Here is a 23207-nt window from a genome sequence, read left to right on the forward strand (position 1 = left end):
CCTGTGGAAAAAAAATCAACCCTAACCAAGATCCCCCAAGCAACTTCAATAAGGAATTAAAAGGAAAAAGTGGAATAAAACCTCAGCTCCCACAGTTTCAAAATGCTGAACTCTTGCTGCATTATGGTCTGGGGCTTTTTCCATGATCAAAATAAGCAAAAGGTTTAGGTTAAGCCAGATTTATACAAACCCGCCCCTAACAATGCAAGTGCCAACTCACTGTGCACTAACTCTTGCCACAAGTCGGTCATGGGAGCCAAAGACTGGCTGGAGAACACCCATAGCTATGTAACAGCTGTAATACCCATAGCTATTTTTCTTTTAATTTGGAAGAGGGGAAAAAAAAAACTAAACAGACATGTAAAACACAACACAATTTTTATTTTAAAATCAAATAGCAGCTGAAGTTTCATAGGGGCAACTGAGACTTAACAGCTCACATGCTATACACTTAAGCACGTTTAACATTTCAACTCAAGCACTGCTACTACATCTTGTACACATAAAGAACAGTTTGCCTATTGCAATCTTTCTCATACACTGCACACAACACAGCATTTCATTGGCAAAATTTCAGTTACACACACAAGCAGCACCAGAGTAAAAACACAAATGTGCTTTTGTAATACAGTAATAATGTCATGAGAACAATGATTTTTGAATTTTCAAATCTCTGAACAGTCGTTATGTTTGTTTTAATATTGCCAGAATAGATAGAAACATTTTTATCTCATCACATCATTCAACACAAGTTTGTAAAAGTCTGATCATCCAAAATGGGAGAAAGTACAGACTGGACAGATTAATAAATTACATGTCTGGGACATCACACATTTAGTTCTCCCTTGCACACTTTGCACCTGGAACTTTGAATTAAAAATGGGTTTTTTTACTTCAAGGAACATTTGGAAAATTTAAATCCATGATTGGTTGGTTGGGTTTTTTCCCTCCAGAAAAAAAGAGCATAACTTCTGCATGTTCTGAGATTCCAGTTCAATGCCATCCCTGTCCTGTGTTTTTTCAACTTTGACCTGTTAAGTTTTAAAATAAAATCTTGCGGTAACTGAGGCTCTTTTTAAAAGTGATTCAAATGTACATGGGATTTCATCACCCCACCTTGCAGTAGGGAAATACCAGACAACATTAGCTAAGGAATATTACTTTCAGGTCACTTGGGATTTGACAGTAAAATGAAGAGCCAGGGCCTTGTCAAAGCGGTGCCAGTTATCCAACAGAATGTGAGGCAATGGACCAATTCCCCATTATAACCTACAGAGAGACTGTAAACAACCTACAGAGACACTGTAAACAAATACTAAAGGGCCATGAAGATCACTTTCTGTATTTCATTAAAACAGGGAGCAGTTTCATACTCACAAAATTCACAGTTCAGTACTGGTGTCATGTCACTCCAGGTTAGGCAGCAGATGACACCTCCAGCCCCAGAGACTGATGTGTTTTAGGGGGGTTAAAAGTTGCTCACCCCACCTTGTGAGGCAATTTGTGTGCTACAGATTCTCAAATATAAAAGCTACTCAGAGTTTGGCATCCAGCACATGATTGCTGCCAGTCAAGCGGATTTAAGGGCATATTTTAATCTCTCTCACATTATTCTGGTCCTGGAATTTTTTGCTTCGAGCTCATAGTAATGCTGAGTTGGGTAACTCAGGCCAGGGCAAGGGGCTCCCCATGATAGGTGTTAGTTTACAAAGATGGCAGTGTTTTCTAATGCTAATGTATTCCCATGCTGCATACCTCAACTAACAGTTTCATCTCTAACAAACGCACTGGAATATGCTGATAGCTCTAACTCGACAGCACAATATCATACAGACAGGGGCCAGTGCCAAATGGTTAGTTAAGCAGATAAGAAAGGCACTCATTCTTCCTTTAAAAAAAAAAAAAAAAAAAAAAAAGGAAGCTATTGCAGTCAGGCAGACAGAGTGTGGATGGGAGCTGGCAGATTCCACAATACAGAGTCACGTCAAAAATGGCCTCCTGCAAACTGTTCCTTCAAGCATTTGAGTCAGCCAAAAGGGAGGAATCTTTCCCATTATCCACAGGAGTTTTACCTCCCTATTCCACAGCAAAGCAACATTTCCTATACATTTTGACATAAAAGCATGTAAGAAGCTCAGAGAATAAATTGCACTCTGCAGCAGAGGAAAACTCCTCTCCCCACTTTCTGTTTCCAGTCCTAAAGTTGAGTCGGGACTTTATTTTGACAGTTCCCTGGTCTGTGAATGGAAAATCCCTCCTCAGCACTAGCAGGCTGGTGTCTGCTGCACACACCCACTGCACACAGCAGAAATTCCAGTCAATAAGGCAAGTGGGGCCCAGGCGCTGGGAGGGGAGGAAGGAGACATACAAACAATAAGAAAAGCATCTGGCTCTGTTACTGGCTGGGAAGGAGACTGGAGTTCAAAAAAGACACAACTGCAGCCTTCACTTCACAGGAAGATCATATCAATTCTTGCTGCCCTACTTTTCACACAGACCAAAATATGTGGAAAAGGTAACCTGGGGCTTCCAACCCACACTTTAATGCAATTCCATTAACTCAAGAACGGTGATGAAACCCACCTTGGACGTTTTTGTCCCACAGGACGAAAACATATCCCTGCTCCTGCTTTAGGCCTGTGGAATCAGCCCAAAAAGTAAAGTCCTTTGCTGAACATGAGTGAGCCATCCCTCTACCACCACACTAATGGAGGCTGCTCTGCTGTCCTTCCCTGGAGATAGCAGCCAAGTCTAGTGAAGCTTTTCTCATAGCAACCAGAGCTCCAGAGCCAACAGCAGCTGCTGTCACTGCCTTCAACGCTTACCCACAGGATCCAGAGCACAGCAACACCCTCCTCCCTGCACCTCTACAGCAAAAGAAAAAAAAACCCTGAATGCCGGCAACAAGATGACTTCCTGGGTCAACCACAAGAAGAAGAAAAAAATAAATCCTAGTATTTCCTATACAAGTGAAAAGAGGAATCTCTGATTATTGAAAAAAAAAAAAAAAGAAATTCCTTTTTTGGATTTAGATTCTGGCAGCAACACCCAGTCAGGGTGGGGGCAACTGCCTGAAATCCATAATGTACCAGCACACCATCAGACACCAACATCAAGTTCTTCCCTCACCCAAGGAGAGAGGTTCGCCCCCGCCGTACCCCCAACGCTCTCATTACATCATGGCCCGAGCCCGCAGCAGCCACAGGAGCCCTGCAGCACCCCGTGACCTCTCCAGCCCCGCAGAACACGCTCTTCCCCCCCAGCAGCGCACCCAGGATCTCAGCTGGTGTCAGAGGAGCACGAGGACACGGCCGGGAAGGGGCTGCGAACCCCTCCTCGCTGCTACACCCATCTCCCCCGCTTCCACAGGGCCACACGCGGCCTCGCCTCTCTCCCTCCCCCGGGACGGCGAGACACTGCCCGGCGCCGCTTCCCCGCCCGGCCCGGCGGTGAACTCCGGTCACCGGCACCCAAGGACGAGCCGCCGGTCGACAGTGACCTTGCCGGTGCCGTCGGGGGTCGGAGCGCGGGTAGCGCGGCGGGGAACCCCCCCTGCGCCGGCGGTGGCCGCGGTGACGGGCGAGGAAATGCGGGAGGATCCTCGCTGCAGCCGCCGGCGCCGGGAGCGGGGGTTACGGAGGAAGGCGCCGCGCGGGCACCATGAGAAAGCAGAAAATGCAGGTCAAACACCGCCTCCACCGAGGCCCGGAGGGGCCGGCGGTTCGGGGCGGGCAGCCACAGCCCGGAGGCTGCCCCGAGCCGGACAACGACCCCCGAGGCCCCTCGGGACAATGCGAGGACACGGGGGCGCGGAGAAGGCCGGGCTGCAGCGGGGCTTCACCGGCGCTCGCCTTCACCGACAAAGCCCCGCGGCCGCTCCAGCCCCAACTCCGGCCCTGGCACTGCACCGGCCACCAGCGTCCCGAGCCCGCGCACCGCCGGGCCCGCCATGATGCCCGCACACCGCGCCGGACCGGGTCAGCTCGGGCCGGGCCTCCGGGGGCACGGCGGGGCGCTGCTGACCGGGCTGCCAAGGCAGCGCAGAGCAGAGCGTCAGACCGCGGGCCGCGCAGGAGCTCCCGCGGCCGCCCGCCCAGCCGCCCGCCCCAGCGTTCCCTCCCGCCACCGGGTACGGCCGGTTCCCGCCTGCCCGCGCCTACCTGGCCGGCCCGTTCCCCGGGCCCCTGCGCGGCACCAGGCCCGGCTCGGCGCCACGGCGTGTCCCGGGCAGCCGGCGAGAGCGAGCGCTCAGCCGCGGCAGCGGCGGCCCCTCCCCCGGCGGCAGCGGCGGCTTCTCCCCGGGCCGGGCGGAAACGGCACTGGGTGCACGGGGATCCCCGGCGCCGGCGCCAGGGGCGCCCCGGGCACGCCCACCCCACTCCCTGTTGGCTGTCACGCCGCCGCGTCCCGCCCCGCCGAGGCGCCCGCCGCCGCCGCAGCCCCGCCCTTCCACCTTCGCCATTGGCGACCTCGCCTCGCGGCCCCGCCTGTGCTGCCGCTTCATTGGGCTCCACGCGCCCGCCCCGCCGCGCGCCCCACGGTCCCGGCGCCCCATTGGCGCGCGGCGCTGCCACTCGCCGCGGAGAGCAGGGGGGCATCTGTACCGGGCGGGCTGCGGCAGCGCCCGCCGGGCGAGCCGCGCTACGTGCCGAGGGGCGGGGCCGGCGGGGCGCGATCGCTCGGCGCGGGGCGACTCCCGCGTCGGGACACGTGGCAGAACGAAGGGGCGGTGCGGGGGGCGGCCGGGAGCTCTGGGCGGAGGGGGGCGCAGGGCGCCTGCGCAGCTGGCCGGTCGCCGTCCCTGGAGCCCCGAACAAAGGCCGCGGGGCAGGGAGGCGGAGGGACGGCCCCTCCGCGGTAGGAGGCGCGGCCGAGCCGGGCAGGAGGGGCCCCGCGTCGCTCGGTGCCCGAGCTCGGCCGAGGGGCTCCGCCCGGTTCCGGTGCCCGCGTAGCGCGGCTGGGGCCGCTCGCAGTGAGCGATGCGTGCGGTCCGCAGCGCTGCAGGGCCGCGGGAGGAAGGGAGTGGAGCCCGGGAGCGGAGGGAGCCGCGCGGTCACGCCGGGGCTGCGCAGCCGCCGCCCCGCTCCGGTCGCTCGGCAGAGGCGGCGCACCGGGGGCTGCGGGCGGGCCGCCGCCCCCGCCGGGAGAGCTGCTTTAGGCCTGTGGAATGGCGGTGCGGTCGCTGCGGCGGGTCCCGCGGTGCCGCGAGGCGGGGACGGCCGGCTCGGGTCACGGTGCGGCGATCCAGGCGTGCCGCAGGCTCTGCGCGGCGCTGGCGCGGCGCTCGGGCGCGTAGTGCAGCGCGGGCAGCAGGAAGGCGGCGAAGGCGGCCGCCTGCTGCGGTGTCCAGCCGTGCCGGTCCGCCAGGATGCCGGGGAGGCTGCGGGGAGAGAGCCGGGAGAGCCGCAGGAGCGCGCCTGGCAGAAACAGCGTGGGCACGGCGCCTCAGGCACACCTGCGCGGCTCAGGCTGCCGCGCCTCGCCTCACAATTAACCCAAAGCATCCCGAGAGATCTTTGCCTTCTTCTTGGAATTATCTCTGTAAGCTGCACCTGAGCTGCCCCTTGCAGGTTTGGCTCTCGGGTGTTTCTCGGGAACCACCTTTTCAAGCTGGTGTTTGGAGTCTCTCTGTTCCTGAGCACTTTTCTTAGGTGAGAATGTGCCAAGAGTGCACAAAGTGTTCCCAGAATAACCATGCCAGAGCCATTGCTGCTCGTTCCCTGTGCCTGCCCACAGGCACCCGGATGCATGATGCTATTTCAGTGTCAGAGCTCGCAGGACTCTAGTTGAATTTGTTACATGCCAGCCAGCTCTGTGGGGCCCGGCAGAGTGTATGACTGAGCAAGAAGCAGCCCTCGTCCTGGGGTGTGCACGGTGTAAATACAGTGATTCAAGTCAGGCATGTGTGGTCAGGCCAGGCTGGTTCATAGGGAGAGTGAATGTAGAACTAGTTTTGATTCATTTCTTTCAAGAACCATAGAAGGCATAAGTGTGAGCAAAGGATGTGGATGTGCAGGGAGGTGCTGGTTAAATTCCAGCATGGGACCAGTACTAAGCTCTGAATGAACTGTGGGTAGGCTGGTAAGCATGAAAGCAGAGAAGGATGGTAGGCCAAATTGCAGAAGGGTGGAGTCATGTGATGCCTTGTGGTCAAAAAAGGGTTTCAAGAATCATGAGTCAAAGGGAAAGAATAAAACAGAAGAGATGTTGCAGTTGGGTTAGAAGCCTAAATATAGCAGCCACATTGGAAGGATATGAGTGTCCCATTCCTGGTCGTCATTGTTCTCTGTCAGTGAATGGGTGAAGTGCAGCCTGTTACACACTCTTCAGCCTTCCTGGCATGGAACTATTTCCTGTCTGCATTTCCATTTTCTCCAAATCCAAAGGAGAAAGAATGGAAATGCTTTCCCTGTTCGGTGTTTGCTATGACCATTTTTCAGGATTGTGCATTCATCCCTGGAATGCTCGTGGATTGCAAATCAGGCAGGGCAGGGAGTGTTACTGCTCTTTATGAAATTTCCATTTGTGTTCCATCCCTGCTTGTAGCCTGCATTGTGTGAGTAACTTTTGGGGGAGTTCAACATGAGCTGAGTAGGAGTGTGTCAGATCTGCAGTGATTTTTAAAATAAACTTCCTTATGCCAGTTCTTACCTGGCCTGCTGAAAAATTTTGTTGACTTGTTCCATGAGAAAACAATTGGAGGAGGAATTCTTCCCAAGAGTTCAATAATACGAGCAACATGATCTAGATGAAGGGAGGGAAGACAAATTTAGATACAGACTGTGACACTTCTGTCAGTGAAATGAATAAAACTCATGGAGTCCTACCATCATCTCTGGAGAAGTATTTCCCAGGTTGAGGATCAAATAGACACTCTCCAGTTGCCATTTCAAATGCCTAGAAATGGAGTAGCACTGTTAATTCACTGATTATCTTGGAGTTTTCCATGGCCACTAACTGATATTGCCCTCTTTATCACACAAAACTGGTCCTAAAATGTGGAAATACTCACACTGGCTTGATCTGTACCACAGTGAAACAACACCTTTAGCTCCATCAGGATGAAAAGCAGCATGTGCCTGATGCAGGCAAGCCTCTGAGCTAATCTACATGGAGTGAATTGCTTTAGAGCTTAAACTAAATTAGGAGAGGGTTGTACCAGCAGCAGACTTTTGCCCTAAAGTGAATGAGTGCCAACAGCCCCTTTTGCCTTCTCAGAAAGGAAGCTTTCTTTACATGGATGCCAAGGACACGCTGCCCTGCAGGTAAGGTCTGTCACCTCCCCAGTGCTGTCCCCAGCCCTACCAGGCAGGCTGTACTCCAGATATCCGCAGGAGTGCCGTAGTCTAATCCAAGGAGCACTTCCAGGGCCCGGTACGGCTGCGTCTGTATCTCCTTGGAAAAAGGCTTGTACTAAAACAGAAACAAACTCCTTAAACCAGCCACAGCAGCACTGGTGGTCACAAGCTTCTTGTGCAGTGACAGGACATTGGGGACACAAATGAATGTGTGTTCTCAGCTCTGTGCAGGGCACAGCCAGCACATTCCTGCCCCACTGGCACCAGTGGGAATCTACCAACATTTCACACTGAACATAGTTTTAAATTTCTAATTGTAGGGACTAACTGCAAGCCGGAGAAATGTCCAAAACTGACAGTGGCTCAGGAAGAACGTGCACAGCTTGGAGCTGAGAGTGGCAAACATAACAAAACCCCCCAATATTGGCATCTCTGAAATAGCTGTTCAGCTGTAAAGGGACAGACAGACACAGTGTGGGATGGAAAGAAGCACACAGCATCCCACATTGTCATGGGATTGAGACTTGGAGCAGACTCACTGTCCAGCATGCGCTTCCTAGATCTGCAATTTTCACCTCTATGCTCATTAGATCAGATTCTTCCAACTGATTGCCAAGATCACCTCCTAGATGGAAAGGACAAAGAGAAATCAGGTCTTTCTGAACCAGCAGGTACACACCACTTACCACAGGAGAGGTATGTCTGCCTTCCCTTAAAGTTTCTTGGCCTAATTTAGGAGCTAAAAAGCTCCTAAATACTTTTTATCATAAATCAAATGCCGCCCCTCTTTTTTTAAGGAACACAAAAAAAGGCCTGGTATCCAGTAAAAACATAAGAGAATGGGAGCACAGTAGCTTGGAGTGGAACAGTGTGACCATATGCTCCTGTCGTGCTGCAGGGTTCCTCTAGCACCAAGGTTAAATTACTGTGGGCCCAGAGGAGAGCACCAGTCAGAACAAAAACATCTGTAATTTCTCCTCAGCCTTCAGCAACCCTGGCTGTCACAGACCTTGGATACAGCCTGCTTGGCCAGCAATGTGGACCTTATGTGGACCTTTCCATATGATCCCAGAAAAAGGTAATTCCTGGTTTAGTGCCTTACAGTAAGCTGTCAGCCTATGCTTAATACTGTGCTTTTCTGCTCCAAGCAAAAGACTCGGTCACTAATTTAGCATTCCCTGATTGCCCCAGAGTTTGAGAGACAAAACAACACTGTCATGGGAGAAATGCTCACAGGAGAACGCAGTGCAAGGATAATATGAAAGGCCTCATTGCTGGGAGATGAGATAATCTCTTGAGAAACTCTCCAGCCCTACATCTTATTCAATATTCACACCATTCTGTGCACATAAATTATGTCTCAGAAGGCCTTGAAGATTAGCAGCACATACAAGTCTCCCACAAACCTCAGAAATGAGGGAAATAAAGAGCAGGAGTGTCATACAGCTTTCTGATCGAGCCTTTTTGTATGTAAACCTTTCAGCAGCTGAAAACATCAGTCACATGGAACTGTCCTGTACCTCAAGCCTTGAGAGCGAGCTCTGAGGTGGTGGTGGGGCTGTTAACAGATACCTGTGACCTGTAGCTGTCCTTCACACAACCCCACCTGCAGGACCACACTTCTGTAGGTGCCTTGAGCCCAGCCTGGTGTTTGTGTTAAGCAGAGAAAGGAGAGGCCTTTCAGCAGCATAAGCTGGCTATGATGTTTTATACTGGCTGTCATGTTTTGTACTCGCTGTTGTAGGAGATGTGAACCTTTCCTAAGGCATCTGTACCTGCTGCGTCTTATTTCTCTCCTGCCATTAAACACCTAAGACCATTTTTTTGTTAAAAAATCCCTCCTAGAGTGCTTACCTGCTCCCTTTAGCCTCCCTTCTGTTCCCTGGTGGCAGTCGAGTGTAGCCGTGAGAAGCCTTTGGAGGCCTCTGCTGCGCCCACAGAGCAGGATGTTCTCCGGTTTGATGTCTGCGTGGATGATGCGGCAGCACTTGTGCAGGAAATGCAGCCCTGCCAGCACCTGGCAATGAGGCAGCACTGTCACACTGTCACAGCAGCCCTGACAGGGTCCCCACCGCCTCTCCTGCCCCAGCAGCTGCCACAGCAGGCAGGCACAGCGGGAGTGCAAGTCAGGGACAGTCAGGCACCGATGGTAACTGCTGGCAATAAATAGTTTCCTGGTGGGGTGGCCTATGGGAGCAGGCACAAGTGGTTCATCACCCCACAGGACAACAGAGCCCCAGGAGCAAGGGGAGGCCTGGACAGCCCAGTGAGGAAAGGGCTGTTTGGGGTGACACACAGCAAAAGTGTCAATTGTCACAGTGTGACAATCCACAGACACCAGCACGGATGGGCGAGCCCAGGGAAGTGGGAGGAGGATGGGGCTATGAGGAGGCTATTATGATTACAAAGCTGAATTTTCTCCTGAAAAACCATTCTTGTTTGGATGGCTGTTGTGTCCTGGGACCTCTGTGCCTTGCCACTGATTATAACCAGCCCCCAACTTCCATTTGAATGACACTGACATGTAAAGGGACTGGTGTCAGTGACAGGCATGGGAGGATGTCCCATCATACAAGGAAAGAAGAAGACACAGGATAACACAGACAGGAGGGGGAGAGACCATGAGTGAGTGCAGACAGAGGATTTCAGGGCCCTGCAGGAGAGCCATGTAGGGAAAGAAAAGCTTGTGATGCAGCAGGGAGAGCCTGGCCTGTCACAGGGGAGAAATAAACAACACCTTCCAGAGACGAACACTCACTATCAGAAATCAATAACAGAGCAAAGGCTATGGGGAGATTTAGGTTTGTTTTTTAACACTCTGGTCAGTCATAAAGGACTGGTAAATATTCTTTGTATTATCAAATTCTATTCTGGGATGAACACCAGCCCCAGGGAAATATCAACCTTAAATGGTAACTGTGAAATGTGGGGAAAGATTTAAATAACTAAACTGGAATGAATCAGAAGTAAATACTGCCCCAGTGCTGTTCTGAAGGGGGGAAACAGAACTGAGATTCTACAATTAAAGCAGATAATGTATCAGCAAAAGCCTGAGTATCAAATAGAGCACAGAGGTAATGCCACTACATTTTTGTGTAACCTACTCAGGTGTTAGTGGAGCTTCTTTAGAGAAAGGAGAGACTACTACAGAAAACAGGATGAAGGAGGAAGCAATTTTCTTTCTTAGTATCCCTAGAAGGGCACAGGAATCAGGGTTGCAAATCTTCACCTTGGCAAGTGTGCAGACTTCTGATGAATCTCAGCACGAGAGGCAAAAAGTAATTTTAACTATTCTGAGGCCTCACTCAGGTTTCTCATTCCTTAAGCAGAGCCAGCCCTGAAGAAACTCACTTTTCATCCTTTAAATAGGCACAACACATCCTTACAGTGGATGAAGGAAAAGTTGGCTCTGCACAGGGAAACCTCAACATGGAGAGAACCAGCTGACCAAATCAGCAATTTAGAAATTCACGTGAAGATGGGAGGGAGACCTTGATCAGCCTTCAGTGGTACCGTGCAGAAAGCTGCTGGAGCTGACAGTGCTACCCAGAGCTGGATGCCAAGGCAAATGCCAGCAGTCTGGAATTACTGCCAGAGGGGACTTCTCTGGGCAGCAGGAGGGCAGAGATGGTTTGCCCACAAGAAGTAGAACTATGGCAGGCTGTTTGTCCCCTGCTACATCTACAAGCAGCAGAGAACCCAATGATTACTGGAAGATGGGAACAGAACTGCCAGCCCTGACTCCCTGGTGTGCAGGCTTTTGGCACTTCGTGGCCCTGACTCCTTCCCAAACCTGAGGAGGCTGCAGGCTTAGGCAGTAACACCCAAGTCCTTCCCCTTGGGAGGAAGACTGTGGCATGCCCCACAGCCAACAGCCCCTTGGCACCTTTGTCTGATTGCAGCTAAGTTCTCACCTGCTGTAAAGACTTTTTCACAAAAGGCAAGGGCAGTCCCTGGGCTGTGTAGTTTTCCATCAGACATCGAATGGAAGGACCCAGCACCTCAAATACCAAGCAAGAATGTGGGAAAGAGTTAGGGATTCACTAACAGGGAAAGGTGTTACCACCAACCCTTTGCCTTTCACCAAAGCAACCAAATACCTCCTGATTCAGCCTCTCCCCTCCAGCCATGCCCATGTGCCCTGGTCCAGCTGCAGCCCTGCTCATCCATGCTTATCCTCCTCATGGCAGCACAGCACTTAGGTTTACACCATCCTGTGGCTCTCCCAAGGCAAGCCCAGGCTTTGCTGACCCAGAAAAGCACTCTTCTCTGAAGGATATGGAAACCATTCTGTCCAATCATTCTGAAGTCATCTAACAAACAGACGATGTTTTCTCCTGCCAGGTCCTTCTTCTTCATGCAGCTTACCTGAGGGGGAGGATTCCAAGAAAGCTGCAATCAGAGACATATATGTGCACAAGGACACTTTCTGCCTGTTTTATCCTGTCTGACAGACTTTCTCTTCTGGCACTTTGTGACAAATCCCATGAAAACAACATCAGGAAAACCAGGAATGAGTTTCTGTATGTTTTGTCTTGCTCTTGACCAGGTGGGACCATCACACCTACAGCGTCAAAACAACTCACACCAATCCTGTTGATAGTATCTAGCACATTTCCTGCTGCTTATTCTCTCCAGGCAGACTCAGAAAGTGCTCCTGCTTGAGCTGGAAGGGGATTCCCCCAAGAAGACAGCTCTCTGCTCTCAGCATCAGTGACTGTCCATTTTCTTTGCCTCACACCACCCCTTTGGCAATTTTAACTCAAGGGGTTGAAGAGAGGCAGAGGCATTATGGCTGTCTTTGGCCACTCAAATGCTACTTGTCTTATCAGGGTAGAGAGCAGCTTCCACATCTGGAAGGACTCAGTGAAGGAGGCTTATTTGTGCTGGAAAAGGTTGGCTGTGGGCAAGTGATCTCTGGGATATGGAAGGGTAGTGGAGGAGGCGAACACATCCTTTGTACTAGAGCCAGGGGTCTTCAAACCCAGCATGTAGTAGGTCCAAAAACACCAGAGATGGTTCTTCACACAGCACATGGGTGACTGGGGGCTGTTCTTGTTACAGGGGGCTGTGGTTACTGAATCTCACAGGGACTTGCAAGGGTTCAAGGTAAATCCACTGAGAATTCCTGCCCACACAAGCATCGTCCTTGGCCTGAGAAATCTGCAGCTGGAAACTGCAACAGGCCAGGGGAGCATTCAGTGGGAGCAGCACCCTGTGCTGTGCTCAGCTTGTCCTTACACCCACCTGGACATGTGCTGTTGGCCCAGGGTACTGTGCTGAGTGAACCTCCAGGCACAGGTGCTACAGCACCCCCAGCACCACACACCTGTGTGACAAGGAGCACCAGGGGCTTGCTATCCCAGAGCACTTATCCTGGTACAGCCATTCATGCTGTTTTTTTCTCTCTTCATGGCCACAACTGCTAGGGTTTTGGTTTGGTTCATTTTGCAGATGCCAGATCCACCTGCACCAGTGCCAGAAGGTTTGTTCTGGCACAACACAAGTGAGCAGCCCTGAAAGCAGAGACCAGATCATCTCTTCTGGCAGCTCTGCAGGCACTAAGCCCTAGTGCTGGTGGGAACAAGCCTTGGTAAACAGCTGTGTGCTGCTGAATGGGCAGGCATGTCTCTCAGAATTAATAATAAATCAGGGGTAAGGCTCACTCTCTACACAGGGTTGTGCTGATGTGTGGAAAAGCAGCCCTCTGATTACATTAAATTAGTGCCACTTGGTACTTCCTCTTGCATCACTGCATCTGGCTCATCTCCCTTTAGATAGGGCCTACAGATTTACAGGTGTTAACTAAACCTCTCTCAAACCTGTTGGAGAAAGGCCACAGAGTAATTTAAAATGCAGAATTTAATAGCTTTTACTCACCTGAAGCTGATGTAACTTTGTATTTGAACAAACTTGAAGAATTGTAACCACAAGCTTTCTAGAACTAGCAATTCCAGACAACTTCAAAGGCAACTTGCTACAGCCCAGATACAGGCACCTAATTATCACCTCCATTAGCAGAGGCCAGAAGAAGCTTTCTGACTTCAGATGTTTATTGTGTTTTGGTACATCATGTATTTTTCTATTGCAAATAGTTCCTTTTACTTCAGGATCAGTGTTGTGATACAGCAATGTCCTCTGAGTGATGTTCCTCTGTAAATGATACAGGTACAGTAGATATGCTCCTATCTCCTGCTTAAGAGCATTACCACCTTCTTCTGTTGATTATCCACCTTATCATTCTGCAGATTCTTCCTTTTTGCTGGATTTCAGTCTCAGCTTAAAGAAATAGGCTGACAGGGCAAGTGGGACATGTCCCAGTATGATGCAGGAAGGAGAAAATGCCTGTTTCAGAGTCCAGTCCTGAGCCAGGGTGATTTCTATGAATTCCCCAGCTTTTGGTTTTTTTTCCTATTCCCCACCTAGCTCCTTGGACTGAGACCAGCAGGCAGAGGGGATGATGAGGCTGATACTCAAACCTGAACTCAGTGGCCATCTGCTGGAGCAAAGCACAGACCCACAGAATATACTTACACATCGGAGGAAAGCAACCTCATCCTGGGCAGTGTCAGCAAAGCCTTCCCTGCTTTTCAGAACCTTCACAGCTACCTGCTTCTTCCTCCTGGGAAATGAACCACAGCTGTCAGCCAGCGCTGGCCCTGACCAGCAGCACTTCCCTTTCTCCCAGTCAGCCAGCCCTGGGCTCCCCAGGGAAGGTGCTGCCCTTCTGCAGGCACCCTTGGCCTCGGTTTGCAGCACACCACGCATTTGGGCATCCCTCCTGCTGGCATCTGGCAGCACAACTTCCCCAGGGACCAGCAAGAGACTGGAGAGAAAAAGAACACTAATACTGCAGGGTCTAAACAAGAAAAGAAAATGTAGAGCAAGGGCTGATCCCACTTCATTTACATTCTTTGATTTCTGGGGACCAGCTCTGCTCGTTGCACCCCACTGATCTTGCTGTCAGGTTTTCCCTGTGCTCAGGGGTGCCTGGCATGCTCCCAGACTGTGCTCTGCTGTGTCTGCAAGAGGGGCCAGCCCTGCCAGGACATCAGCCACCCCTTCACACCTCCCTGAATGGCACTCAGCCCCTCACCTCATGTCCTGGCACATCCAGACAGTGGCAAAGGTGCCACATCCCAGCTTGTGCAGCACCTGGTATCGCGTGTTGAACACCTCTCCCTCCTGCATGGGGTGGTGGCCTCCTGTGGAAAACCATCACCAAGAGATATTAATGACATCTCTAAATGCTCTCAGACTGAACGAGCAGCTGAGGACAGCCTGACAGGTCCCAGTGGCCTCCTTTAGCCTGGGAAGAGCCTGGCATGATCTCATCTCTGGAGCCTCATGGCCAAGGACTGACCTGTGTGCTGGGCTGATGGCATCTCCTGCTGCACCTGCTCCTCCATGGCCCTGGAGCATGGCAGATCCTGGCACAAGGGGACGGAGACAGTGGGACACCAAGCTGTGGGACACGGGCAGTGTGAGCTTCAGCACTTCATTCCTTTCAAGAGAGATGGAGAGCTGCAGGGTGGCCATACCTCTGCTGTGCCCTCACGCCCCTTTCTTTCCCATTCCCTTCTGCAGCTCTTGGAGTCAGGCTGTTACAAACACTTTTGGCACTTCAGGGAGACAGGGATTATTTTAAGAGTTCAGAAGGGGAAAGCTGGCAGGCTGGTCCGGGGCCAGGGCCAGGTGGGAGTCTCAGGTTTCCTAGTGTGTATTTTCAGGGGCTTAGCAGGGTCTGTGGGATCCCCTCCCACAGCCAGGGAAAGCACCTCTTCCCTACCCCCATCCTGGCTGAGGAGGGAATTTGGGCTTTGGCTGGCAGGAGAAGGCTCCTGCTCCAGAGGGGTGTGAAACAGAACTTGCATTCTAAACACTACAGTACTGCTCCTCTCCCACAGTCCAGCCCTGGGGCTGGAGCACGGGTTTGTCACTGACAATCGTGTGACATCCCAGCAAGGCCACAGGACATCCTGGCAAGGGGCTGCTCATGGGGTTTGTTACTATGACAGTCCAAAGCACAAACACCAAGACAGCAAAGACAGACTGATCCAACTGCTGTCCCCCAATGCTGCAGCACTGAGGTAGGACTGGATTCAGTACTGGTCACCTGAAACAGCAGCCCACAGCTCTTATTGCTAATGAAATACAAATTTAAGCCACAGTAGCTGGGGCACTCCCAACCAAGCCTTTTATAATTTGGAAATGTCACTTGCTGTACAGCTGAAGCTTCAGGCTAACACACACTGTCAGAGCTCGAGACAGGTGATAGTAGTGCCCATAGAGCATTAGCACAGGTAGAAATATTGAACTTTAAATCCTCCAAATCAGGTCACTAAAGCTCAGAACTCATCTGAACCAGAAGATTTTCAGAAATAGTTACAGAGGGCTGGCAGTGCTGGTGGCAGGGAGTTGTTCTGGAGCTGTAACATCTTCCAGCTGCTGAGACAGAGAACCTGTTTTGACTCAATGTTTTGACTTCCTCAAAACATTGAAGTTTCTTTCCATGTGCTGATGTTCCTCTCCCAGCACAGCAGCCAGAGGCACAGCCTGCTTTTGGGCACCCAGCAGGCTCCCAACACAGTTCCAGTTAAGGGTCAGACTGGGCTCAAGACTTTCACCCTGTCAAGGAAAACCCAAAGTGCCAGAGATGACATTACTCTGTTCACCCATGCCTGCACAGAAGTCTGAAAGGAGCTCAAAATGCCTCCCCCTCCTCACATTTCTACACCTCTTACCCTTGCATTTATGCTGTTCAGAATCAGTCTCTTTGGGTATAAACCCCCTGGGCGCTACATGTCTGCATAGCCACTCTTTACAGTAAATGTTCCCTGACATCTCACCTATGAAACAGAACTGAAATCAAAATTTTCCTTATTTGTGCACAGACTAAGCTTATCAGTACCCTCAGACACTCCTGCACCTCCAGCACCTGCCTGGGCCTTCTTCACTCACATCATGAGGACAGCAGGGCCTGAGCTGAGAGCAAGCAAGCTTTAATCATGCAGCTTACCATTCACCTACCTGCCAAAGCAAAACTCAGTTTTGTGGAGATGGGAGTTCAACAGCTTCTTCCCTTGGAGGAGTGTTCTGGTGATAGGAGGCTTCAGTGAGAAAATAGAACCCAGAGGCAGACCCAAAGTGTAAAACTCAGCCCTAGCGTGGATGGAGCTTTTGGGCAGTTCAGGCCCTGGTGGCCTTGTTGCTGCAGAGGCAAGCCGAGTCTATCCTTAGGCATGCAAGACTTACCTCCATCCACCCTCTCTGGGTGGAAGCACTGGCAAAAGATGAAGAGTGTTGCTATGCAACTTGGTACAGGAAAGTGAAATGCACTTTTCTAAGATTTGTGATAGAGGACAATTGGTGCTTTTAATCCTTCATTTCTTGATACTTTCACATTAAATACAACTTATTTTGCTTTTGTCATTCCAACTATTTTGTGCAGAACCCACTGAATTGCTGCAGGCCTAGACTAGCTCAGGGAATTTCAGCCCAAGAACTGCTCCTGCCTGGTTTGTGAGAGACGTGGATGAGGAGTGATGCTTCACATCTGGCCTGGACTCCTCCACCAAGCCTGCATGGAACAGTGTACAGAGCTGCCCAACACCAGTCATGCCTTATGACACCTGGACCTTTGGAGTGGCAGAACTCACCAGACCAATACACACTTTCAGCTCCTGCACACCACAGACCTGCAAGCCCTGGCTGAGCACAGCACCCCTGCAAGTCACAGCACACAGCAGACAAGAGGCCCCGGCGGGGCTCTGAGCCCCAGGGCCCAGCGCAGACTCACCATGCAGCAGCTCACGGGTAGGACACGCCATTCCCTTTGTCATCTGGCTCGCTCTGGAGCTCCCCAAAGTGAGATACCAGCTGGTCCTGCTCTGATTTTAGTCTGCACTGCCCCAGGAGGGATGGCCTTCAGCCCACCGAACTTCTGCATCACTGGATGGACGTGGTGAGGAGTAGAGCAGGGTATCAGATCACAGCACCACTTCTGGGAACAAGCTTGGCTTTGGGAGAGCAGGAGACCTCAGACAGCTGCGGTGGATTCACTTTACTGCTGGCCTCTCCCTGCCTCCCTGGCAGCAGGCCTGTCAGCCTGCAGTAGATTCACAGTCTCCACAGCAACTATTTATAGCGGGAAATTCACAGCTCTACTGAGATGGAAACAGAGAAGTCCTCCCCCTCTGCTCTGCCTTCTCCAGACCCAGAAACCGAGGGGCTGCCTGACTCTTCCCCCTGCTCCCAGCAGTGTGTCAGCAGGACTTGCTCTGCGGCACCATCTTCTGCCTGGCAGAGCCATCCCTGTTCCCAGACCAGCCTGTGTGCCACACCGCCAGACCTGAGGAACCTCAGCCTCTCCAGCAGCGCCTGCACACAGTCCAACACCGCCACAGCATGGTGCTGCTGGCCACAGAGCCCATGCTGCCCCTGTTCCTGTCTCTTGGACAGCAAGCACAGCAGCATCCTCCCCACAGCCCTGGGGGGACACGAGCGTCCCAGCACACACAACACAGGGGAGGAAGAGGCCACACACAGTAAGAATCATTTTTTTTCCCCCACTGCCACAAGCTGCAGCCTCACACCGGAGCTGGGCACGGCCTGGCCTCCCCCTCGCTGGGGCCCTGGGCTCGCACAGCTCGGGTTTCCTGGCTGAGGCTGCAGAGAGCAGGCCCCAGCCCTGCAGCAAAGGGTTAACCCTGCCTGCAGGAGCTCTGCTGCAGCTCCAGGCTGCCAAACCCAGGCCAGGGCCTCCCAGAGTGGTTCTCCCCCTGCCTGTGCCCCTCTGCTCTCACCTGCCTTCCCTGCACTAAAAATACCAAGGGAGGGGGCAGAGGCTGCGCCAGGCCGGGTGCTGAGCCCTGCGGGGCAGCGTGCAGGGGACAAGCGCCTTGTGACCCCTTAAAGGGCAACAAGAACGCACAGAGCACAGAGAGGAGGGACTAAAAGAGGGGGAGAGGCACACTGTACAAAACTCCGCTAGTAAAGGAAGGGGAAGGAAGAAAAGAGGACAGATGGGCCGGGAGCCAGATTGCTGTCTGGGAAGAGCTGTGAAATTCATTTAAGAATTAATTTGTTTTGGTAAATTAGGAGCACTTGTTTCTGCCTCACGCTGGTGGACAACAGTGAAGGTTCAGCAACCCTTACCCAGAGTGAGAGACCACAGCCAGAGCTGCCAGGGACCATGTGGCCCCAGTGCCAGCCAAGACGAGTGGCTGTGGAGGGAGGCTGCCTGCTCCCATGGGCAGGGATGGCATTTGAGCTCTGGAAACTGCAGAGGAATGCAGGTGGAACTGGCACAAGGTTATCTTGAAGAAACACAACCTAGGGAGGAGGGAGAAGCCTCGCTCCTCACACAGCTTCGGGGTCCTGGTGCTTCGGAGTACAGTTTCCACTTAGGAAGAAAAAGAGGCAAATACATTCTGTGTAATTGCATCATCATGCAATACCAGCATGACACAGAAGTTGTATATTAAAATTTATTGAATTATTGTGTAAGAATTCTCTTTATTAAAATCATTTTGACTCTAAACTGATTATTTACAGACAAAACCTCTTATATCACCAATAGATTCCTACATCTCAGAACAGTATCTACAAACAGTTATTACACTATGTAACAAAATTCAGATTTTTTTTTCAAGCTTTTTATATTAATTATTAATTCAAACTTGAGAAAGACAGTACCTTGGGTGCTCTGAGCAGAACCTAAGGTGTGGCAGGGCATAAATGCAGGTCAGGCCATACCATAACAGACAGACAGACACCAAGTCACAAGGCTGGGAGAGAGCAGAGTCACCACGACACAGACCAGGAAAACGACTACAAGAGCAAATGCCTTGGGTGTTCTGGAAACCAAAATAACCATCCCCACAAGAAAGGCACACATTAAAAAAAAAAAAAAAAAAAAAAAGGAAAAAAAAAAAGGAAAAAACAAGAAAAAAAAAAGTATCTTGCTGTCTTGCTGCAACCAGGGCACGCCCTGAAAAAGATGGCATTCCACCAAGGCAGCAGCATCCAAGAACCCTCTATTTTAATTTTAAAAAACCAGCCATAATTTCTACCAAAATAAAAAAGCTTTCAGGTACAGCCTAAATTTGCCACCAGACAGATGAAAGCAAGAGCTCTCACATCTACGTCATGTGGGCGCCAGCTGTGCTTCATCCTGCCAAAGGGAGAGACATTCAAATACACTAACGGAGATTTATCTTAACACTGATGAGTTCTCAGCCTTTCACCCAGACCACGGCAAAAGCAAGTCCCTCCCTCTGACCACAGCACTAAATAAAGCTGGGTGCCTGCCACCGGGGAACATCGCTGTCCTGGGAGTCCTGCTGGAGCAGTGACATCCCCGTGTCCCACAGCAGGCTGCGGTAGCAGGGCTCTCTCTGCTGGTGCCCACTGAACTTGCTACCTGTGAGCAAACAGGAACTTCCAGACAGGATTCTCTGTCCTTGACAAGGAATGTCCGGTTGGTTGTGGAATCAGGCAGAGACTGGGAAAAACTTGGAAGGATCAAGAGGAATAAATAAATAAGTTTTCCCCGCAATAGGGAATTCCATAATAAAACCTGTTTTGTGCAAAATTAAATGCAACAGAAGCCTGCCACAGAAACGGATTTTGCCACGGGACAGGGGCACGGACGGAGATAAGAGGGGCCACGCCTAAACAGCCAAGATGATCCCAGGAGGGCCCTCAGTGTGTGTCCACAGGGAGGAGGATGCTGGTATCTAGAACACCGAGGACAGATGGATGGGAGATGGGCACTACCAGCTGTCCACCCTCACTGCACCTGCACCGGGCAGTGTGTCCTGTCCAGCCACGCAAGGACAAGCTGAAGATGTTAAATAGGTCAATCACCTATGTTTAGCTCTATTTTTAAGTCTTGATTATCAATCTAATAACAGCAGACTTTCACAGATACACTCGGAAAAAGCAGACGATTTCCAACATCCAGGAACAGCACTGAGAAGCAGGGAGAATGTGGATACCAGTGGGAGGTGGAATGAGAATTAAGCCTCAAGCCACTCTGTTCTGGGAAAGTGCAGAGATAATTCTGCAAAAATAGGGGCAGACACTGACAGTCTGTAGAGCCAGAAATCCAGGGGAGTTTCTGTGGCTTCTAGCAGACACTGAGCAAGCTGGAGAGGCCACAAACCAGGCCTTGTTTCCTAGGGTAGAAAGTCCATCCACCAACACACAAGGGGACAATGCTACTCCACCACTACACCTGCACCAGTCTCAAACCAAGGAATCTCCTCCTGCAGTCCCTCAAGAAATGGGCTTTACTAACGTGCATTGCATTGTTTTTTTCCCATCCAGCAGTCCTTTCCTCAACTTTTTGGTGTGACCAATTTAATCAGATTTAGTCAAGACAAATGTTTCAGAGATGCTGAGTTCCCTTAAGTTTTGTGGAAATGGGTGGTCGGGCAGGAGTGAGACCCTAACTGGTCCTCACCTGGGGAAAGAGGCAAACTCTGCAGCCCCATTTCTGCCTGGCAGCAGCCAGCCAGCCACCCTGCTGCTCTCTCTGTACAGCAGGATAGGAGCAGAAGGTTGCACAGGGATGCTCATACTCTGGGCACACCACGTACCTGGGATTACTGCTATACTGCTGAGAGAGTGTCACAGAAGAGAAGAGAGGCCAGCATTAGCCTGCTCCAAGGACAATTCTGGAACTGCACAGCACTTGCACAAAGCCACAGGGCTGATGGAGCAGGCCTGGAATTACTGCTATTTGCAATGTAAAGAGAGGTAGGGATGTCATCCTGCTCTGTTCTAGCTCTGCTCCCTCCTGGCTCACACAATCACCACCTCAGAGTAGTGGCAGAGGAGTCAGACCTGTCTACCTGCCCCAGGCACACAGGACATCAGTGTGGAATTAGCAGCTGGGGGGGCAGGGGTGGGGCGAGCGGGAGAGAGAACAAGTAAAGCACCCTTATAAATCAGCTCCTAGAAGGGCAGAGGACTGTTCACAAGGTAGAGGAACTTAGGAAGGAGCAGTGAGGAGCTGCCCAGTGACAGCTGCCAACTAACTGTGCTTGTGCCTGCTGCACGGCCTCTCCTCCACGCACAAATCATTCCTTTTTGCAGGACACCAGACTCTCCTTGGGAACATCATGGTTGTGCTTGACAGCTCCTTTGAGTTCACAGCTCACCAAGTAACCCTTCTATGTGCCACAACAGGAAAGCCTGAGCAGTGGAGCTGAGAGTTAGGTGTAAGGCAAGCCTAAGAGAAGAGCACAAAGAGAGCCTGGGACTGAGCCGTGGGGAAAGGCGAGCTGCTGGTACAACAACAGAGACACCTACAAGTTATCCCTGCAGACAAAGCAGCGGAGAAAACTGCTCCAGTGCTGACAGACGTTTGTCAGTAGAAGTGCACAGAGATACTTCTCCAAGAAAAGCTTTGTCTCAAAGCCACAAAGTTAAACATTCTCCTTTAGCATTTAAATACATTAACTTTGAGGGTATTTACAAGTCCAGTTCAGAGCAGCAGAACAGCTGGACACTGGAGGAAGGGGGAGTGGCACAAGGCATTTGTTGTGCTTTTCCAAAGAGCGGGACAACCTCTGACCACAAGGAACCAGGAAGACAGATCCGAGCTGAGTCAGTGGAGACCGAAGCGAGCCAGGTAGCGACTCTCACACTGAATTTGTCCTGAGGGAAAGGGTGAGGGGGTGCTGTCCATTTACAGGGGCCCCATGGCAAACACCCATGCTGGTGAGCACATTCCAGCCAAGCAGGTGCCACACACGAGCTGTCAGAGACCAGAGCACTGGGGAGCAAGAGACCTTCGCCACTGGACACTCTCCTTTCCACATCCAACATCTGGGACCAGCAGGGACATTGCTGCAAGGAGTTTCTCAGGAGTGCTTGCTAGCTGGAAACAGAGGTTAGCACAGCGATCAACCCAGAAAAAGCTTCCTGATCCCGAAGGAAGTGAGTGGTGGCAGCAGGGAGTGTTCCAGCACTGGAAAGGGCATCCATGCAAGGCTGAGGACTCCACAGACAGGGCTCGGTGTTGTCACCTGGCTCTTCAATAACATGGTTTGCAAACTTGGCACATTCACATAACATCTGTGTGGTCCCTCAGCAGTCTGCCAGGGAAAAACCAGAGTTTGTCCTTTTTTTTTTTTTTGTTTCATTTTGCTTTTAAAAAGAAAAAAAAAAAAAACTGTAAAAAAATATTCTCTGAGATGCAAGGACGCTTGCACTTTGTACTGCCTTGGCCATCCCCTTGCTCACGTCACCTGCAGGTTCCTTGGAGAGTCTGGTTCCAATGGCAGCAGGACACCCTGTTTTATCAACTAGGATGAGCACTGTCCCCATTCAGCTAGGGGAGAGCAGTCTGTCTGTGCCTGTCACAAATCTGTGACTTTATTCTCCACAGCTGCTGCAATCTGTTGCAGTCTATATCCAAGCTGCATCTTCTGTGCCGTTGGGTCTTCTTCCAAGGCAGTAATGATCTGCAACAAGACAGAGCCCACTGGCAGCCTTTCTCCAGCACACAACACCCAACTCCATGCATTATGGACAACATCAAGCTGGAATTCAGCATGCTCTGGTCTAGAGTGGGTATGTAGTAACTAATCTCAACCACAAAAGAAGTATTCCAGATTCATTCTAGTAACTTACAGACTTCACAGGGCAAAAAGAATGCTAAACTTCTCACCTGAAAATTAAGTCTTTAGTACATTAATCTGAACTAACTTCATTTCTTCTTTAAGTACAGTATTTGGGTATTGGAGTAAAAATGAAAAGCACAGGAAATCCCAAAAGCCTCCAAGTCAGAGATAAGTTCTTTTTGCTGATCTCCTCCCTTGCTCTTTGATAAGAATAAAACAAACTCATTACATGAGTTATGCATGCCAATGAAATACACAGGGTTGGAATAGTCTG

At 51.2% G+C, this 23207-nt stretch overlaps 4 protein-coding genes across 7 annotated transcripts in view; 1 reads left to right on the top strand and 3 right to left on the bottom strand.

Annotated features, from left to right (window-relative positions):
- Positions 1 to 4479, bottom strand: part of SETD5 (SET domain containing 5) — a 65441-nt gene extending 60962 nt beyond the window's left edge. For 2 of the 4 annotated variants that reach the window (XM_041425537.1, XM_041425536.1), the window contains exon 1: positions 4161 to 4293. Coding sequence is in view for 2 of the 4 variants with exons in the window: in XM_041425534.1 (XP_041281468.1) it covers positions 4161 to 4462 (302 nt within the window). In the remaining 2 variants the exon portion in view is untranslated. Of the gene's footprint in view, positions 1 to 4160 lie in introns of all 4 variants that reach the window. The other 2 variants (XM_041425534.1, XM_041425535.1) reach the window with 2 other exon arrangements.
- LOC121347151 (serine/arginine repetitive matrix protein 1-like) lies at positions 411 to 4152 on the top strand. Its single transcript, XM_041425540.1, has one exon. It carries the CDS (start codon positions 3084 to 3086, stop codon positions 3951 to 3953), a length of 870 nt encoding a protein of 289 aa, XP_041281474.1. The 5' UTR covers positions 411 to 3083; the 3' UTR covers positions 3954 to 4152.
- Positions 4480 to 5184: 705 nt separating the features above from the next.
- LOC121347150 (SRSF protein kinase 3-like) lies at positions 5185 to 17154 on the bottom strand. The gene is made up of 13 exons (XM_041425538.1): positions 17098 to 17154; positions 16329 to 16394; positions 14662 to 14802; positions 14395 to 14503; positions 13833 to 13920; positions 11579 to 11666; positions 11213 to 11319; positions 9153 to 9315; positions 7838 to 7923; positions 7306 to 7413; positions 6828 to 6897; positions 6652 to 6744; positions 5185 to 5417 (listed from the first exon to the last, which is right to left on the bottom strand). Exons 3-13 carry the CDS (start codon positions 14705 to 14707, stop codon positions 5230 to 5232), a joined length of 1146 nt encoding a protein of 381 aa, XP_041281472.1. The 5' UTR covers positions 14708 to 14802; positions 16329 to 16394; positions 17098 to 17154; the 3' UTR covers positions 5185 to 5229.
- Positions 17155 to 19282: 2128 nt separating this feature from the next.
- The window catches only part of PLXNB1 (plexin B1), a 55303-nt gene continuing 51378 nt past the window's right edge, over positions 19283 to 23207 (bottom strand). The window contains exon 37 of the mRNA XM_041426021.1: positions 19283 to 22774. Within this exon, the coding sequence (XP_041281955.1) occupies positions 22670 to 22774 (105 nt within the window). The 3' untranslated portion in view covers positions 19283 to 22669. The remainder of the gene's footprint in view (positions 22775 to 23207) is intronic.

Source organism: Onychostruthus taczanowskii, unplaced genomic scaffold, assembly GCF_017590055.1.
Source record: "Onychostruthus taczanowskii isolate IOZ18803 unplaced genomic scaffold, ASM1759005v1 scaffold9, whole genome shotgun sequence".
In the NCBI taxonomy this organism is placed as follows: Eukaryota; Metazoa; Chordata; class Aves; order Passeriformes; family Passeridae; genus Onychostruthus; species Onychostruthus taczanowskii.

Excerpts from the sequence above, each read along its gene's own strand:
- LOC121347150 (XM_041425538.1), bottom strand. The coding sequence starts at position 14,707 with ATGGAGGAGCAGGTGCAGCAGGAGATGCCATCAGCCCAGCACACAG. Across the intron at positions 7,924-9,152 it reads AGGGAGGCTAAAGGGAGCAG|GAGGTGATCTTGGCAATCAG; the intron begins GTAAGCACTCTA and ends CTTTCCATCTAG. Across the intron at positions 6,745-6,827 it reads ATACTTCTCCAGAGATGATG|ATCATGTTGCTCGTATTATT; the intron begins GTAGGACTCCAT and ends CCCTTCATCTAG.
- LOC121347151 (XM_041425540.1), top strand. The coding sequence starts at position 3,084 with ATGTACCAGCACACCATCAGACACCAACATCAAGTTCTTCCCTCACCC.